This window comes from Taudactylus pleione, unplaced genomic scaffold (assembly GCF_031769625.1).
Source record: "Taudactylus pleione unplaced genomic scaffold, aTauple2 ptg000674l, whole genome shotgun sequence".
In the NCBI taxonomy this organism is placed as follows: Eukaryota; Metazoa; Chordata; class Amphibia; order Anura; family Myobatrachidae; genus Taudactylus; species Taudactylus pleione.
Window position 1 is genome coordinate 168,960 of NW_028285076.1, and position 18,839 is coordinate 187,798.

An 18,839-nucleotide genomic window follows, 5' to 3' on the forward strand; every position below is an offset into this window, starting at 1 on the left:
GACAGAATCTCGGCAGCAATGCCACCTGGGGCATCCTTAGTAGACTTCTGATGAGCACCCACTGCCCTTATCCATTCCTGAGGATGCCCCCGGCATGGCTCTAATTCCCGGCGATTGTGGCCTTGCCCCCTCCATATAATGCCACATGGAGGGGACGTGGCCTGCACCAGGCCAGCTAGTTACATTGCAGGTAACAGCGCAGTGTTCTCAAATGCACAGACACAGCGACAGAGGCCAAGTTCATACAGAGAAACTGCACCTGCCATAGGCTGATGTAAGTGCCGGTGGTGGCGTGTCAAGAATCACTGGTGGTGTTACAGCGTTCAGAGACGCTAAGAGTGGGTGTTTCAGGGTTTGCTCATTCAGACGCAGGAAGGCTGAGATGGCTTTTGCATATTAACGCTGCCGCAAGTCCGCAAACAGAAGCAGCAGCGTCCATCTCTGAATCAGGCCGAATGGCTAGAACTATATAACAAGTCCATGGTACTGTAGATATTGTTTTGTTGATTGACACTCTACTGTCGCTCTCACAGTGGATGGATAATGTGGCTTCTTCCAAATGACCACGTGTCACTATCAGGCAGTATTACAGATTGAGTATGAGACAGTACAATTATTATTTATCTGTTTCAGTGTAAACATTTCTATGTAATCTAATAGTTTGCAATTTATCAGGCTCAAAATATTGTATTACTATTTATTTATGAGTAATAAATAATCTAGTAAATGAGTAATGGAAATTGTCCTGTATTTGTTACACTGGCACTCCTCTCACACATAAACCCTATGGTATGTAAGCACTGTCTCAGGAGAATATTACATAATCTTTCGCTCGGTAACACAAGTATCTAGTCTACATTACTAACCATTAGTCACAGCTTAAAGACGGGGAAATTAGAAACTAGTTTTCAGTTCTTTCTCGAATGTTTTCTAAGGACATTTTCAGCTGCTATAACCAGAGCTCTGTTCGCTGGTCCTCTTTATCCAGACATCAGGCATATCTGGCTTGCTGTTTGGTAGTACAACTGAGTGCTCACTACCTTGGTTTGCTTGGATTTTCCATAACATATTAGTCTGTTTTGAGGATGTAGGTGAATCAAACACTGTTTCTCTCAGAGCCAGTCTTAGCGTTTCTCTCTTTCCATTCAAATTACCTCTCTCACTGTGGCAGGGCGAATCGGGAACTTCCAGAAAATCTGGTGAACAGCTTGTTGAGTCGGCTATTTTAGAGCTCTGGTCAAAATCACTAAGACAAGTTTCATTTGAGTCAAGGGCATCAAAAGAACTACCCATTGAACAGAGGCACCGAGAATATTCATACATGTGGCTGTTTCTATCTGCAGAATGGTGCATGGGACTGCTGACTTTAGGGCTCTGCAAGTTATTGGGCTGGGTCTGACACTGTGAATTATGTACATGAACCTGATCCACCACAGATCCATTCCACATCTTGCTGTTCACCCTCTGGCAAATACATTGTCTGCATGATTCCTTAGACTCTTCTCTCTCAGTCCCATAGTTACTCTGTCTGTAGGGGGAAGAGGTCTGCAAAGCAGGGCACTGGCTAAAAACTTTGTGCCCAACAGTATTATCCTGGAACTCTTGGACTTCTTCCTTCTGAATATGCTGAGATCCCATTCTCTGGAACTTATTCTCTGACAACTGCATGTCCTCAGATAGAATAGATGGACGTTTGGAGAGCTTGCTAGTTGTGGTACTATTGTCAAAACTGTCACTAAGGTTCCTGGCTAAAGGCTGAAGCTCATACTGTTCATTTTCTGTGTTGGATTCCTGAACTTTCCTTAGCCTGCCCTGCTTCTCATTCCCACCACAAACAAATGTGCCGTTTAATCTCAGATCATCAGAAGATTCCTTCAGACCATTGGCACACGGCCATAATATTTGTCCACAGTTCTCCTCTGGGCCAAAGAAACAGCAAAGCGACTGGAAGAAGAAGCTGGCAAAGCCGCAGCTGATGCATTTAATCATCATAATAAATATGCCCAATTTTCTGTATGCCAGCACAGTTGCTGGCAACATTATTACCCCAGTGGAAAACATAGTGGAGGCCGCCATTGCTGTGGCACAGCTCATCTGTTTTAACGAGAATGCCACACGGCTGAGGCGGTCAGGATGCGGGCACAAATGATAGGAAATGCAGTAGTTTACTGTAAAGTCAACAGAGAGACCAGCTGCCACTGAAACAAACAGGGATTCTACTACATTTAATTGCCATTCCAAAAGGACTAAGAGACCAACTGTGACCAGCACTGAGCCTCCTATGGCTGCAACAGAAAATAAACTAAGTAAAACATTCCACGTGGTAAGTAACAGAACCACAAATGAAATAGCTACGGAAAATCCAGTTATCATCATGATCTCAGTACTCAGAGTATGCTGCAGGTTAAACAGAGCAAGGTTGCTTGAGAACCATCCATTCTGAAGCCCTGGTGGAGCATTCTTTAGTTCATTTGTCAGCCATTGGTTTAAAGTATTGTAGGATTTTTTGCTTTTGCTGTAATTGAAGCTATAATGATACATAGTATGAAACTCCAGAACTAAGACGGTCAGGTTTCCTTCTTCATCAAATCTTGGTCCAATGTCATAAGCCTCAGGACCATCGCCTCCTTGTTCTCTTACCATCATTTTTATGCAGTGAAGTAGCAAATCACTTGCATACGGGAATGAGAATTGGTTACAGCAAAGGTTGTGGTTTTGGTCACTCTGTGAGCATTGCCGACTTTCCATCCAGCGGTGGAAATCTTCCATGAAGCAAATGTTTGACTTTTTATCCTGATCAGAGTAGTAAAAACTTTGGTTTCTCACCTTATGGCAAAGCTCCAGGAGCCACCTCTGATCATCAGCATTATGGAGGGTAAAAGTAGCATCTTTTGTAAGTGTTTCATTTATCTTTGGATTGAGATGATCTCCATTATCCACAGGCATAATGCCCCATACCAGTATAATTGGCATATGCTGTCCTTCTCCATGTTCCTGATGTTCAAACATGAACTGGTGGCAGTATTCAGCATCATATCTTTCAAAGGGGTGGCTCTGTCGAAACATCTGAACAGAAGACATGACTGAGGAGGGCAGTTTTAGTTTGGGGTTCATGCATGCGATGTAAGCACCACCTGCTGCCAGGGCAGCAAACCAACAAATCCAGATGTACCTGAACTTTATCACCCCACAGGGAAGGAGCTTCTCAAACAGCAGTTTAGATGTTTCAGACAGTGTACTCTGTACACCACCAAGCTTTTGGTAGAGAGAAAGAAATAACCTTTTATGTCCATTGGTGTTCCAATAATCTTCTGATTTGTAAGTTGTACATTTGACTGTAATATATCTTTCATAAAGTACCATGGTGGCAGGAAGCCAGGTTAGCATAAATGTCATGTTGACTAATACAGAGGTTCCCATGTAAATAGCAAAGCAACGAACCGAGGTTATGCTGCTCATGTAGCTAGCATAGAAAGCAGCTCCACTTGTCAAACAAGATACTAACATAAGATAGCCAAAATGGTGCATAGTATGTTTCACCCATTGGAGCATCCCCGCTGCAGAATGTTGTATTTTGCTGAGGTTCCACAGGTCAAAGAACACAAAAGTGTGATTTGCGCAGATACTACTAAGGATGATAATTGCTATGAGGTTAACAAAGGGGAAGAAAGTCATTCTAAAGACCAGCTTGTACAAAAAGAAAGAAATCATCAGTGAGCCAACAACAGACATCAAGACCATAAAAGTGATAAAAAAAGAACGCAGGTAAAAAGATATACTTAGAAAAATAGAAATTATCGCCAGGACTGGATACACAGTATCCAAAACAAGATAGTGCTGGAACAGTTTTTGCTTCAGCCCCAAGTCCATTCCAGTGATTGCTGTGTAGTTATCAAAGAGATCCCAGGACTCCAAGTTGTCTAGATAAATGTCCATCATTGATGACCCTTTTTTGGCTGGCAAAAACATCATGCTGTACTTCAGAGATGGGACTTGGTAATCTGTGGTCTGGGGGCTGAGAAAGTCCCTGTCAACTAGAAAATGGAGCAGTTGATAAACGGCACTTGATCGTGTGCACTTTTCAGGCACTTTTGAACACTGAGAATGCTTTCCTCTTTCCAACCTGGAACCTATGCAGGAAGATGTGAGAGCTCCTCTATGGTAATCTGGAGCACAGGAACGGAGAAGAACCAATGTGTGAGCGATGTCACTCTGCGTGATCTCCATGCATGAAGACCGGTTGTACAGGACTGAAATATAGTTTCCAAGAGACCAGCTGGGACAACACTCCTTGTTGTCATTGTGTTCACAGAGCTCTGGGAAACTGGAATGTGAACGGATCTAGAAAAACAAAGCAGAGAAATAGTTATTACACAGAAATTACATTTATCTTTCATAATGCTGGTAGGATGTAGCGTATGGATTACCATCCTTATTATGTTGGTTTCTGCAATTAACCTTTATACTCTATGGATACAAATTAAACAACAGAAAATAACCTACAGGTCCAGCAGCATTTTGGGTGTTTTACTTTCTTGATATTATATGTATAATATAGTAAGCAGACATTGGCTAGGGAAAACACTTGGTGCCACCTGTTACAATAACATTTTAACATTTAATATCCCATAACTCAATTAACAAAAAATAAAGCAACACAACAATGAATATTTCCAACTAAAAAAATATCCTAGGCCATTAGCAGGGTTACATGATCATTTATTTATAAGTAGTAAAAAAGGAATCAACTTTATTGTGGGTCCACTCAGATCGCTTATAATAAATAAAAGTATTTACATTTTTATTAGATATATTAAAAACTAATTGGGCTTATTAACATATAATATACAAATACTGATAATTGCTTATGTATTATGAATATCACTGTACTGTATTTGTGCTATTTATTGCACCAATATTATTTTATTTACACATAATTGCTTATATGCCCTTGAAATAGGGCTTCAAAAAGCGAAATATTAAAATTAATTTTTATTAATCAAAGTAGTAACGTGATAGAAAGAAAAATATTATGTTAAAAAATAGATTTAAAAACAAGGTCGTTGTGCTCTTTATTTGTCAGTATATTGTTTTAGATAATGTGTGTTCTTGTCCCTGCAAAGTCAAAAAAGACTTTGAAATAATAATGAATCACTCCAAAGAAGCCTGAGAAGTGTTCTGGCTACTCAATAATATAAATGGTATCTTAGATCTAATATTCTAAACTTATTTAATTCACATAGTATTTTTTTTTACTTTAGATAGGAATAATCAGCCATATAATAACATTATTTGAGAGCCGTATAATCTGCTTATAATACAGTAGTGTAGAGCTTCTACTTCTGCTCCATTGATTTAAAGTTTTTGTATATAGGAGCACATATATTACTAAACTACATAGGTCTGGAAAACGGAGCCACTCTACATTTCAGTCAGTAACTGTCTCATTGCAGTGCAAATCTGATGCCGGGATCAGCATTACTGAAATGCCGTCTGCATGTTTCAGATATCCCCGTGGACTCTCATGCCGGCCAGTAGTTTTAGATGCTGGGACAAGTATCTATTCGTATTATTCACTCCATATCACGGATAGTATTTCCTAATCTAACACACATATAACATCTACATATACATAGTTTTTAACATTTATAGATTAGCACAGGACACACGTCAATGCGCATTTCACTTCCTCAGCTTTATCAAGGCTATTAGAGCCGATGCCCGCCAGATTAGAGGTTTAAATAGCATTTTGTATCCAATCTCAGAGGAGGATAGTAACCTCCAATTAGCAACTAGGTCACTTCAGTTTTCCTTTCATGTTGTGTTCCTATAGGTCCCTCCAATACTTATGGCGCTTGCAGAGTGATTATTTCCATATACAATTAATATCTGTAATATACATATAGACAACTATTAAATCATTGTATCAATTTCTTCTAAAATACATCCAGAGTATTATCTATATCAATCTTATATATTTTATTATATTTATAATTTATATCCCACTCGAATTTTATAAACTAATATATATATATAATTTTCAAGGATAACATTAATTCAACCTTGCTTATATTGTCACAATATTTAGCCAAACTTATTTACTAGATATAAATAATATCAAACCTACATCAAAGAGTATACATATTCCACTATTAACAAAATCTAGAATACATGAATCCAATAAAATTTTATCAATTGAATATATATCTATTATTTTATTGGTGATGAAATGTGTGATAAAGTGACATATAATGTATAGGTGATAATATTAATAAATAAACAAATAAATAAAACAAATTATAATGACAAATAGTGTATATATGATAATATTAATAAATAAACATATATAATCTAACAAATAAATCAATATTAAATACATAAATAATCATTACAGTGTAAACAGTGATGTGAATAACATGTGATATACATAATATTATTATTCCAATTAAATTGAAACATATATTATTATTAACAGAGATACATAGTGACATAAAAACATACTCAAACCAATTCTTATAGAGGAGCATATACATATGCATGCATGTACACATACATATAAATAGAGCATATACATATGCACACACATACACATACATATCCACATATATACAAACTAATCACAAACGTGCAAATACTATACGTACATGTTTATATATATATATATATATATACATACATACATACATGTACTGAATAAGTGAACTAACTTAAAAAAAATAAAATAAATATACCTTATTAACACAATCTAAATAGTGATAAATAAAATATAATGCTGTGATATACATCGATTATAGATTAATCCTAGATACAAAACCCATTATACAATTTTTACTCCTAATCAAGTATTCCTTTAAATATAATTAATTTATTAATATTAATTTCCTTTTGAACCCTTTTTAAGAGAAATAAAATAAAAATATCATATTGTCTAATTTTTAACATAATCCAGAAAAAGGAATAAAAAAGAAGAATATTGATTTTTCATACAATAGTAAATATATCTCAAAAACTAATTGGTTCAATCATACACTCATGCTGTATACTATATATTGATAATCTCTATATAGCCTTAAGAAGAATTTATTTTCTCATATTGTGTATTTATACTGTATAATATATTATAGGAAATTATAAGAAGACTGAATAATGGATTTCTTAATTTAAACCAGAGGGTTTTAAACTGTCCAAAAGAAAGATATATCTTGATTCACGTTTTAAAAGTTCCTTGTTCATGTCACCTCCTCTTAAACCAAGTTCTACCTTTTCAAAGCCATACACCTTCATCTTCTTATTATCTCCGTTATGTTTAGATAAAAAGTGTCTAGCCACATTAGTTAGCTGTTTCATATTTGTATGGTCTCTAGAGGTATTTTTTATATTGCCAGCATGTTCCTGGATTCGTTTCTTGAATTGTCGCTTCGTCATGCCAACATATCTTAAACCACACGGGTAGATTAAACAATAAATTACTCCTTGTGTGCAATAATTAATAAAGTCCAAAATTTCAATTTCCTTATTATACCTATTAGTGTATCTTTTAGTAGGTTGTATAAAGCTACATGCTTTACATTTCCCACATTGAAAACATCCTTTTGTTTTCAGGGTGATTTTTTTCTTATTGACAAACTGGCTATGTACTAATTTACCTCGCAAGTTCGGGGATTTTCTCCAACTTACATCAATTTTGCCCCCTATATCTTTTTTCAAGTCTTGGTCTGTGGTAAGTATATGCATATGTTTTTGTAAAGCTTGATTTATACTTTTCCACTGATTGCAGAAGGTGCCAATTAATTGTATCTTGTTCTGATCTACCTTAATATGTTCTTTAGGAGTCAAGAGAGATGATCTCGGGATCTTTTTGACTGTATTATAGGCCTGTTTTAGTAATTTCTTATTATATCCTCTCTTGGACAATCTCCCTCTCAGTTCTTTGGCTCTCTGTTCAAAAATGTCATTATCGGAGCAGTTCCTTTTTGTTCTAATATATTCTCCTTTAGGGATACCTTTGAGAGTAGATGGTACATGAGAACTGGTATGATGGAGCATACTATTCGTGGCCGTAAAAGACGATTGGTATAGATATAGGATTACCTTTATCCATTTATATACCGTATTTAACCTGGTTCGGGTTTCTCTTTACATTCTGTAATGATCATTTATTTGTTGACTGTAACCCTCAAATTACTATTATTCATTAATTTCTCACAATTGAAAGTACTGTACAATTGAGTCTTGCATTTACTAATTAAAACATAGATATTTTGCATGATTCTCCTTGCTGAATACTATCAGAGAAGGCTACAGCATTGTGTGATATAGACAATATTCAAAAGTACCTACTGAAAACATCAAGCATTCTACAATATGTCATGATGCAGTGCACAATGTTAAATGCTTTCATTTTATAATTAAACCACAGCCACCAAGCATGTGTATGGGAAAATCCCTATTGCTTTCACTGTGGATCTGTTTTTAGTTTTTCGTGGGCTAGGGGTCACTAGTCATTCAGATGGCAAAGTCCAGTGCTGGTATCAGCATTTTTGGGGGGACAGCCACACTTTTCATCCCCTCTGATTTTGCCATAACCATAATAGCTTCTAGGATTCTGCCTTGTCGGCATCTTAAGATAACCGCATTCTACAAAAATTGTGTTTTTGCAACAGATACAATATAGGCCTAAGTTTTTTTGGTATAAATTATGCCCAACTCTACATCAGGCCCTTAGTGACAATGTGCAATGTACTTTGTAGAGTTAAGGTGGGTACACACTGCACAGATATATCTGCAGATGATGGTCATTCATACACACTGACCGGCCATCATCTGCTTCTGGCCGGGGCGCATGTAGGCAGACCGCCCATACACACTGCCTGATGGACAGATATATTCTGCCATTGGCTGTGCAGCACAGCCGACGTCGTTCACAGACATATTGCTTTCACACGCTGGCCGACGGGCACCAGATATAATATATCTATCAGTGTGTACCCAGCTTAAGACTCGTTGTACCAAAAGCAGCAATCACAAGTAGTTTCCCTTGATTGTCGGTTATAATTGGCTGCTGGGTTGGGACGTTCTGTATGTGCATGTTATTTATTTAAATTACTTTTTTTTCCCTCAAACTCTATTGTTAGTTTAGGGACCCCTGTACATTACACTGGAACAACTGGAGGAGATTGCTGGCCAAATGTAATAGGGTGAGTGTTTAGAAAATGTGAAAATGAGAGTCCGAGAACATATAAATTCGCATATTTTTAGACTAAAAAATCTCTCATGATTTAAGCTCTTATCCAGATGGTTTTCCATTTTGAAAATAAAACTGGACCAATGTGAGGGGTTATTGCTAAACTCTCACATTTTCTAAACTCTCACCCTATTACATTTGGCCCTGCATGTTTTTTATGCTGACCCACTACCCACAGAGACACCAGCTCTTTACTAACTAGCCTGGCACTGTTTTTCATTACAGCAGTTGAACCCAAAAGTCTTTGCTGCCTTGTTATAGTGGAAACCAGTCCTGACTGACTAGCCTTGGGCCTTTTTGATCAATGGATAGTAGGCAAGATTCCTGTTTGTTAAACATTTATTTATTTTATTACATAATGCACCTTGTGTGAATAGTAGTTTGTCTTGTACCAGTGCACATCATTGTCTGTCTAAACAAAGACTTGACAAGCAGCTCCCTCCATCCCTCCTATGGCCAATGTAGTTGAGTTCCAAGGCATGACACACATACTGTAGGAAGGGGAGCAGGGACTTCTCAAGTTACTCACAGGGATCCAAGATTAAAAACAATGTATGAAACTACAGTAAATGCCGCTCAGTGGATGCAATGTGTACTGGTGCGTGGCAGACAGGTAACAGCACAGCGAATGTTCCTGTCTTGTGCAACAAAGTGATCCTTGTCAGAATTTGAGAATACATAAATGTGGGCACTTCTGTGTTTCATTGGTGTCAGTTCAATTATTAAACACAAATACTTTGCAAATCTGACCCTTGCTGGGATCTCCTGGAGTTTCATGAGGGCTGCTTTTTGTCATGTCTGGTGACTTCCGTACTGGTCTCCTAGCACTATACTCTACCCCCTTTGCTACAGTCCTGGTCAATGGTGTATATTCTGACCCGGCCCATATCTGGCACATGGCAGGGTTGCCCCCTATCCCCCTTGATATTTGCCCTTATAATTGAACCACTTGCTTCTCAAATTAGATCCCATTCCGATATATACAAGGTGTGCAAGTGGGACATACCAATCCCAAGATTTCTCTCTTCGCCGATGATATTCTCCTATCCCTGACTCAACCAGCAATTTCTCTCACTAACCTTTTTTCTGTTCTTCAGTCCTACAGCACTGTCTCAGGCTACAAGATTAATTATTCCAAGTCGGAAGCCATGCTGCTCCATGTTCCCCCTCGGGAAGCCAAAATCCTCAGAACTAATTTTAATTTAAAATAGCAACCCAAAAAGATCAAGTATTTGGGGATTTATCTGACTTCCTGCTATGATTCTCTTTTTCATGAAAATGTCCCACCTCTGTTCTCTAGAATGCAGGCCGATTTGACCTCCTGGAATCGGCGTATTATTTGGTGGCTGGGTAGGATCATAGCCGTAAACATGAATATTATACCAAAATGGCTGTATCTTTTTCAGACCCTCTCCATAGCTGTTCCCGCCTCATTCCTCACTAATATTCAAAGAGCCCTCGTCCACTTTATTTGGAACCACAGACCCCCACAAATTCCAGCCAAAACCCTGGGTAGGTCAATTCCAGGAGGTGGTAGAGGTCTTCCTGATGTTAAACTCTACTATTTGGCTTCCTATTTCTCCCATATTATTGCCTCCTACTCTCCCCTGGGTTCTACTTCCTGGCTTGACATTGAATCAGCTTATGTTAACCTCTCAGATTTGACCCCTCTATGGGTTCTATCCTCTGCACACCAACACAATGCATCCAAACTGCTCCCCAGTATTAAATTTAATGCCAAACTTTGAGATTCCTACTCTCTCAAGATGAATCTTACCTCACCAACATCTCCCTTGACCCATATTTGGCATAATCCCCTGTTCCCTCATGGATTTTCTACCACAAGGTTTCATAACTGGTCTTGAGCAGGATTAAATTCCCTGCTGATTTTTTCCGAGCAGGGTTAACGGTTATCCCTTTCTGAACTACAACCCTTCCCAGATACTTAAACCTTTTGAATTTCTTAAAATTCTAATTTTTTTACACTCCCTACTCTCACTCTCTTTTCTCCAAGCCCTTATTCCTTTTGAGAGTCTGTGTAAACACTACCCTTTGTCCAAGGGCTTGATCTCCCAGCTTTATGCCCTCTTTCTGGACATCACCCTCCCCCTGTTGAGGCTCCATGAAATTGTTTAGGAGCGAGACCTTGGACCTCCTCGACACGATGAGGCCTAGAATGACATGAGACTAGGGATAGCCAAAAGCTTTATCACAACCAAAATAAAAGAGACTGTATACAAGATTTATTATAGCTGTTATTATAAAATGTTCCCGTCCTCTTCACCCAATTGTTGGCGGGGTTGTGGCTGCAGGGGTACCATACTCCATATAGGGTGGACCTGTCTGAATACGGGACTTAGTTCATGGCCATCTGAATTACCTCTTGGAGGTTCCAGTACCAGAGGATCCCTGGATATTTTTGTTTTGCTTCCCCCCCCAGACCCCAGCAAATTTTCCAGAAAATTAGCTGTACACATTTTGGCAGCGGTGAAATCCTTGATTGCTTTAAATTGGAAAAATGCCTCTTCCCCGCCTCTCTCTGCACTTGAGACCCTCTGCACTTAAGATTTGGCATGTTGCGGCCATGGAGGAGATAACTTATTGCCTTCATAATCGAGGACATGTTTTTACCCACGTTTGGGCTCTCTGGCTGCTTGCTGAACACAGACCCACGTCCCCTTTCTTTTGAGTGTTATCCTCACGAATGGACCCATGGGCAGCGAAAGACGTATCCTTTTTTACTTCTTCATTTCCACTTTTGCTGTTGTTTTCCCTTATTTTTGGATGCTTCTTGTATATTTACCCTTGTGATACTATCTTATGGCCCCCCTTCTCTCCTTCTCTTGCCCTAATCCCTGTACTTCCTTCAACCTTCCATTAGTCACCTCACTTTTGTTATTTTCGTTTTGTTTATTATTGTCTTTAAAATTTGGTCTGTTTTGGGCTTTTGTTGCCTCTTTTTTTGTGTTTACTTCTATTTTGATTGACCATTCAAAATAAAGAATTAAAAAAATGTATCCAAGAGCATACATGAAAGCAAATTAGCTGCATCATTTACAGTAATATTATATTACTGAATACTACATTAAACTGGAAAACGTGTTAAAAAAAATGCTAAAAGAATGTGTGATGCCTTCAGTGAGGTAAACAGACTTGCATTAATGTGTGGTATTTTATATTAATACAGTATTCATTTACACAGTACGTGGTATATGTTAAAGGGCAGGTTTTATATGTTACTCACCTTCTCTTTTTCTATGCGGCACATAGATTGGATTGCTTGCAGGTTCCACAAACTCCCTGCTGTTTTGGACATGAATACAAGTTGCGAGTAGCTCTTTGCTGAAAAACAGATTATATATTTGCAATTATTGAGGAATTAAAAAAAAATTGTTAATAACATTTAATGTTTTTTTTTTTAAATTTGTGCACCAATTCTAGATCACCATACAATGCGATTGATGGTAGGAGAGACCTCCATCAGATTGCATAGGGTAAAATAATACATATATATATCTCAGATCTGATAACGGGCTAGATATTCTATTGCACGGTTTGTCAAACCACACAATAGTAAATCAATCCTCAATTGTTTATGGCCCAATCCTCAAAAATATATTTGGGTTAGAAGTTATGTCTTCTGTACTGAGATGTGGGTGCTACCACTTACAACGATACAAAAACCCATCTGACCAAGGGGCCCATTTATCAATCATCACATACTCAATGTGATCTGGGCGCCTTATTATCACCCAAAATCGGATTGAAGTAAGCGATTATACCATCGGAGTGTATCAAATAGCACACGCAGTGACAGAGGCTCCAAGTGAAGGGACCACATCTCTTCACTCCACCCTCGGGACTCCTACACATGTGCGGTATACTGACCACTCATGTGTGGCAGCTACTGCTGGGGTGTGTTCCGGAGGAACCCTCTCTTGGCGTCTAATGATATCTTCGCATTCCGGAGCTTGGTAAATCTGACAGCATTGCAACCCCTAGAAACCTATCATAGGAACCTATGGAGGCTGCGGCTGCTGTCGAAAATGGAGGGACTGCAGCAGATATATCGAGGATATACTTTCAGGGGATACATAATATTTGTGGGTACCCCCCGAAAAGAGGTGTTTTCGGAGAGTATGTCACAAATATTTAATGGTAAATATGCCCCCAAGTAAGTTCTCTTGCTGTGGAGCACTTAAAGGTCAATCATTAATTTTTGAAAATATTAAATTTTTATTAATTGGGGATCCTTGTCAGCTATTAGCAAAATATTTTAAAAACTTAACTTATTTTCGTACTTTAAGGATCATTTCTAATTGTTTTAAAAAGTAAATAAATAGAGCTATGTCTTACCCACTTTATTAGTGTTTGTTGATATGGGAGACAGACTAATTGAATATTGGTTTGATATTTCAGTATTTTCTGTCTCCTCCATTACATTAGATTATATTTAGCTTGACAGATCGATTGGTGTTTGTAAAACCAAATATCTGTTAGTTTATATTATATTATTTGATCACACTTCCCTTAAACTGTGTGTTTTGAATAAGATGTTTTGTGATTATTTGACCATGTTCTACAGGTGATGAAGATTTTCATTCATCCTTTCTGTTGGGTGTGGATTAATAGATTGACAGTCAATGGGTAGACACCAGAATGTAGACCGTAAATAGGTTGACAGGGTTAAAAGGTAGACAGGTAAATGGTTAACATGGACTTAGGTCGACATGGCCGAAAGGTAGACTTATGTTGTTTTTGTTATTTTAATCCCGACCATAACCCTCCCCCTAGTGCCTAACCCTAACCCTCATCCTGGTGCCTAATCCTAACGCTCCCCCTGGTGCCTAACCCTTCCCCTGGTGCTTAACGCTAACACTAGTGCCTAACACTAACCTTCCCCCTAGTTCCAAACCCTAACCCTAAAAATTATTAAAAACAATGTGTCGACCTTTTAACCCTGTCAACCTATTCACGGTCTACCTACTGTTGTCTATTTATTGACTATCTAGTTCTATCTAGTATGAGGAGATTGTTTACACACAGATATTAAATATAGCACATATGTTAAAGCATTATCCATTCCCAGCCATGTCATGTTATGTAGCTTTTGTGTAATACATTTCATTTGTATGTATCAGAAGCGTAACTAGAGTGGTGCGGTCGGGGCTGGCCGCCGCCGCTGTCTGTAATGGCTGGGCTGCTGACAGCAAGTGGGTGCGGCACCTGTTTAAATTTGACGCCGTCCGTGAGCCAATCACGGCTCGCGGATCGGCAGCCAATCATGACTCACTGCATCATAGCTCCGCCCATGGCTTTTGACACGAGACGCCGCCAAGGCGATCCTTCAGTTCAGCAGACATCTGATGAAAAGCCGCCGCAGAAGAGGTGAGAAGACGGCGCCGATTACCAGGACGGGCCAGCGGCAGAGGAAAGAAGATGAGGACCCCGGAGAGCGCTGCAGCTGATGGGAAGCAAAGAGCTAAAGAAAGCTCCCCACTGCAGCCTCTCCTAGCTTAATGATTTGATGGCCTTGGCCACCAATAATTTACCCCCCTTCGCCCCTCCCTAGACCACCAGGTGTCCGGCGTTAGGCCCGTGGGTGCAATCAAGCCTGTGGGGCATGTTAGACGAGCAGAAGGCCTGTGCCACAAGTATAAGTGACTCGGAGCATAGGACCTGGTCACTCTTTACGAACATATAGGTAAGTGGAGTCCTACTGTGTGGCATAATGTGTATAGGGGCTGTACTAAGTGGTGTATGGGGCTGTACTGTGTGCTATAATGTGCAATAAGGGGCTATACAGTACTGTGTGGCATACTGTACAATAAGGGGCTATACTGTGTGGCATAATGTGCAATAAAAGGCTATACTGTGTGGCATAATGTGCAATAAAAGGCTATACTGTGTGGCATAATGTGAAAGAGGCTTTACTGTGTGTCGTAATTTAAATTGGTACTGTTGCGCGGCCACACCCCTTCCCTGCAAGACCACGCCTCATGCCTCGGTTATAACTAATATTATACGTATGCTTGTAAAAGTCTCCATGTGTTTGGCAGAACTAATTGCTGGCTGAAAGTATTTTGCATACAATTCTAGGCACGTGGTATAACTCAGCCTATATATTGAGAATATATATTTCTAATCCTCTTCACAAAATATTTCATAAAATTGTAATCCATATGCTGTGGTATATATTTACAGAATAATTACTGATTGTGAATGACGGTTGTGTTATCCAAACCCTCATGTATCTTATAATCTGTGTACTGTGTTGCTCTACCAAACAATTTTTCATCAAATAATGTACATGGATTATAGTTATGTTATCCAGTTATAATTGTGACATGTCACATAGGAAGAGGAATAGTGTTAAGTTTATTCCATGATAGATGCTATATGTACGAGGGTTGTTCAAAAAGTAATGCCTAAATGCGCACAACTCAAATTTTATTATAGATACAGATTTGAAAATTTGCAGTAAAATACTCTGAAGTCTTAGTAACAGAATGACTATACTCAAAAAATTCACCATCTGCCCTCAAACATTTTCTCCATCTCTCAACCCAAGCTGTGAATCCACTTTGGAAAAATTCCAGTGGTTGGTGTTTGACCCAGGATCGTATGACGATTTTAACAACCTCTATGTCTTCAAAATGTTGACCCCGGAGACAGTTTTTGAGAGGGCCAAACAGATGAAAGTCAGAAGGGGCCAAATCAGGACTGTATGGTGGATGGCATTATTGCCCACCCCATTTTGGCAATGGCCGCAGATGTTGCCATTGAAGTTTGAGGTCTGGCATTGTCGTGGTGTAAGATGACATTTGACAGTGGAATTGTTGACCTTTTTTTGCGGATGGCTTCTTTCAGCTTCTTAAGTGTAATAATGTATCGATCACTTTTGATTGATTGGTTTGGTTCCAAGTAATCGATGAGAATAACACCTCGGCTATCCCAGAAGAATGTGGCAATGACTTTGTTTACGGATCGCTGTGATTTAAACTTTTTTGGCACAAGTGAACTTGGGTTTTTCCATTCCTTTGATTGGGCCTTTGTTTCTGGGTAATAAAGGAATACCCATGTCTCATCTCCTGTAATTACATTTTCCAAAAACATTTCAGGGTTGGCTTCAAAGTTGGTCATTGCACACTTCCACCCTCTGGACCTTATGATCCTTGGTTAATTGCTTTGGAACCCATTTAGCACACACTTTACGATATCCCAAATCATTGATTAGTGTTTTTACAGTGCTATGGCTACATTCAAGTTCCTCACTGATATCTCTGATGGTCACACAATGGTCTTTCTAAATCATGGCATCGACTTTGTGTTGGTTCTCTGCTGTCACTGCAGTTGATGGTCTGCCACCAAGAGGTTTGTCGCACACGGACGATTCTCCCAATTGAAAACGCTTCATCCACCTTCTGACATTGATATAGTCAATTGTACGCTCACCATACACTTTTTTCAGTCTTCTGTGGATTTCTGTAGCACTGCAGCCTTCTTTTTCCAGAAATTCAATGACGGCTCTTTGTTTCATGTTTGATTCCATGGTATTTCTTGAACTACCTAAACAAAAGTACATATATAGCTAGCAGACATATTAAACTACAAACTGACAAAGTTATGAGCATTTAGCCATTACTTTTTGGACAACCCTCGTAGATACAGTAGGCAGCATAGGAGATGAGTTAATAGTATGAGAAGTACGTAAGGTCAGAAGTACACTTATCATACTGTTACCAGGTTAAAAGTTTCTGGCTTCGTGAGTAGCTGAACTTTAGCTTGATTGATAATCGGGTGATATAAATTAATTGAGGGCGCACTCTATTTCTGCACAGGTGCTATGCTTAAAAATATCACAACTACCTACTGTTAAAATGGGATGTAGTTACACGGCCGCCGGTCTCAATCCCGACGCTGGAATCCCGACAAGGGAGTTAAACAGGCGTTGAAATACAGACGCCAATCTTAATCCTGACGTCGGAATCCAGGAGGACGCGTGCCCGAACAAAAGTAAGCAGGGACGCCCTTAGTGTTAGCCGCAGAGGGGAGCATTAGGTTTAGGTAAGTTAGCGGGGTTAGTGTTAGGTTTTGGGGGTGGGGGAGGTTATGGTTAGGCATCTCTAGGGGAGAGGGTTGGGGTCAAGCAGCACTGGGGTGTTTAGGGACACAGGGGGGAGGGTTAGGTTGAGTCACGAAGGGGGAAAACGTAGATTTAGGCACTAAAGGGGAGGTTTAGGGTGCGGTGTGGGGAGGGTTAGAGATAAGGGGAGAAGGGGTGAGGGTAAGTATACTTACCCAACCCCTGTCAGGATACCAGCCATCGGGATGGTATTGTGACAGGAGGCATCCCGACAGCCGGTATTATATACCCATTCCGTTAATATATAGGACAGCTCTTTAGCTTTGTGTTCAGTCAGTCCTACTTAATGTGCTCTAAGTAACATCACAACTATTAATTATAGATTTGTTTTGAGATAGCAGAGTGGAAACATCATTCATGACATTAAATAGTCATTACTGCAGGATTTTTAGTAGAGGGTTTCTTTTGGAACAGAGGAGCCAATCATTAAGGGGACTGGATCCACCCCTCCCTATTAGTGGCTTATCAGTGTAAGGTAGTGGGTATTCACACATAAAAAGTGAATACTGTACTAAAGGATTGATATGACATATCATTAGACTGAAATGCTCAGATCACACTGTTCTAAAATGTAGTGAAATATAATAATAATGATAAGCTTCTATTCATAGGGCATTTATATTGCCATGCACCCTGGAGAGTATGGGATTAACTGGGATCATCTGGGTGCAGGCTTTTCTCATAGATATTTCCTATCAGGGGCAGAACAATGCATCATTGGGCACCAGAGCAATATATAAGTAGGGGCACAATCTCCAGGATCCCCTGTCCTGGTGTCGGCCAGGAGCTTGCAACCACTGCACATGTGCCAGTCAGATGAGCTCTCCGAGCTGCCCTATAGAGAGCTGAGTGTTGGTCTCAGGCAGCGATCAGTTTGAAAGTTGACAATATAGTACTTTATCATATACTGTAGCAGTTGTACTGTAAGCAGTAATTTGGTTTATTAAGCATTGATCATGTATGAATCCCTGTCTGCATTTCTAATGTTTTGCCTTTACTGCTATTCTGTAAATAAATTTGCATAATCTACTACATAATTAAATGTGGTAGAAGCACAACTATCTTTTAGAGGTTAGAGTAGCATGAAGTGACGGTAGGGATGGCCATCGATTGCTTCACCATCGATAGTCTCCATCGATGGCTCCATCGGTACTTTACATTGATATTGGTACTTTACATTGATATAAGGAAACCATTTATGTAAAACCATTGATAGTTTGAACCATTGATGGGCATCACTACTGTGTGATACTTGAATGCATATAAAAAAAAAGGATTTTCCTTCTGCAATCCATCCTAAATGCTGCAGTGAGTCTGGTGTTCCTCTACCATCAGCTGCACAATTCAAGCTTCTCAACTTCACCTTGAAGACCCATACCAACTCATCCACTTCATACATCCTTCACCGGGTCACTAGAGACACTCCCACTCATCCTCTTTGATTTGTCT

The 18,839-nt window shown here is 39.3% G+C and overlaps 1 protein-coding gene across 1 annotated transcript in view; it reads right to left on the minus strand.

The window, feature by feature from the left end:
* Window positions 1–803: 803 nt before the first annotated feature.
* The window catches only part of LOC148478153 (protein dispatched homolog 2-like), a 108,509-nt gene continuing 90,473 nt past the window's right edge, over window positions 804–18,839 (minus strand). The window contains exons 8-9 of the mRNA XM_088455858.1: window positions 12,489–12,586; window positions 804–4,341 (exon numbers count right to left, since the gene is read on the minus strand). Coding sequence (XP_088311984.1) covers window positions 943–4,341; window positions 12,489–12,586 — 3,497 coding nt within the window. The 3' untranslated portion in view covers window positions 804–942. The remainder of the gene's footprint in view (window positions 4,342–12,488; window positions 12,587–18,839) is intronic.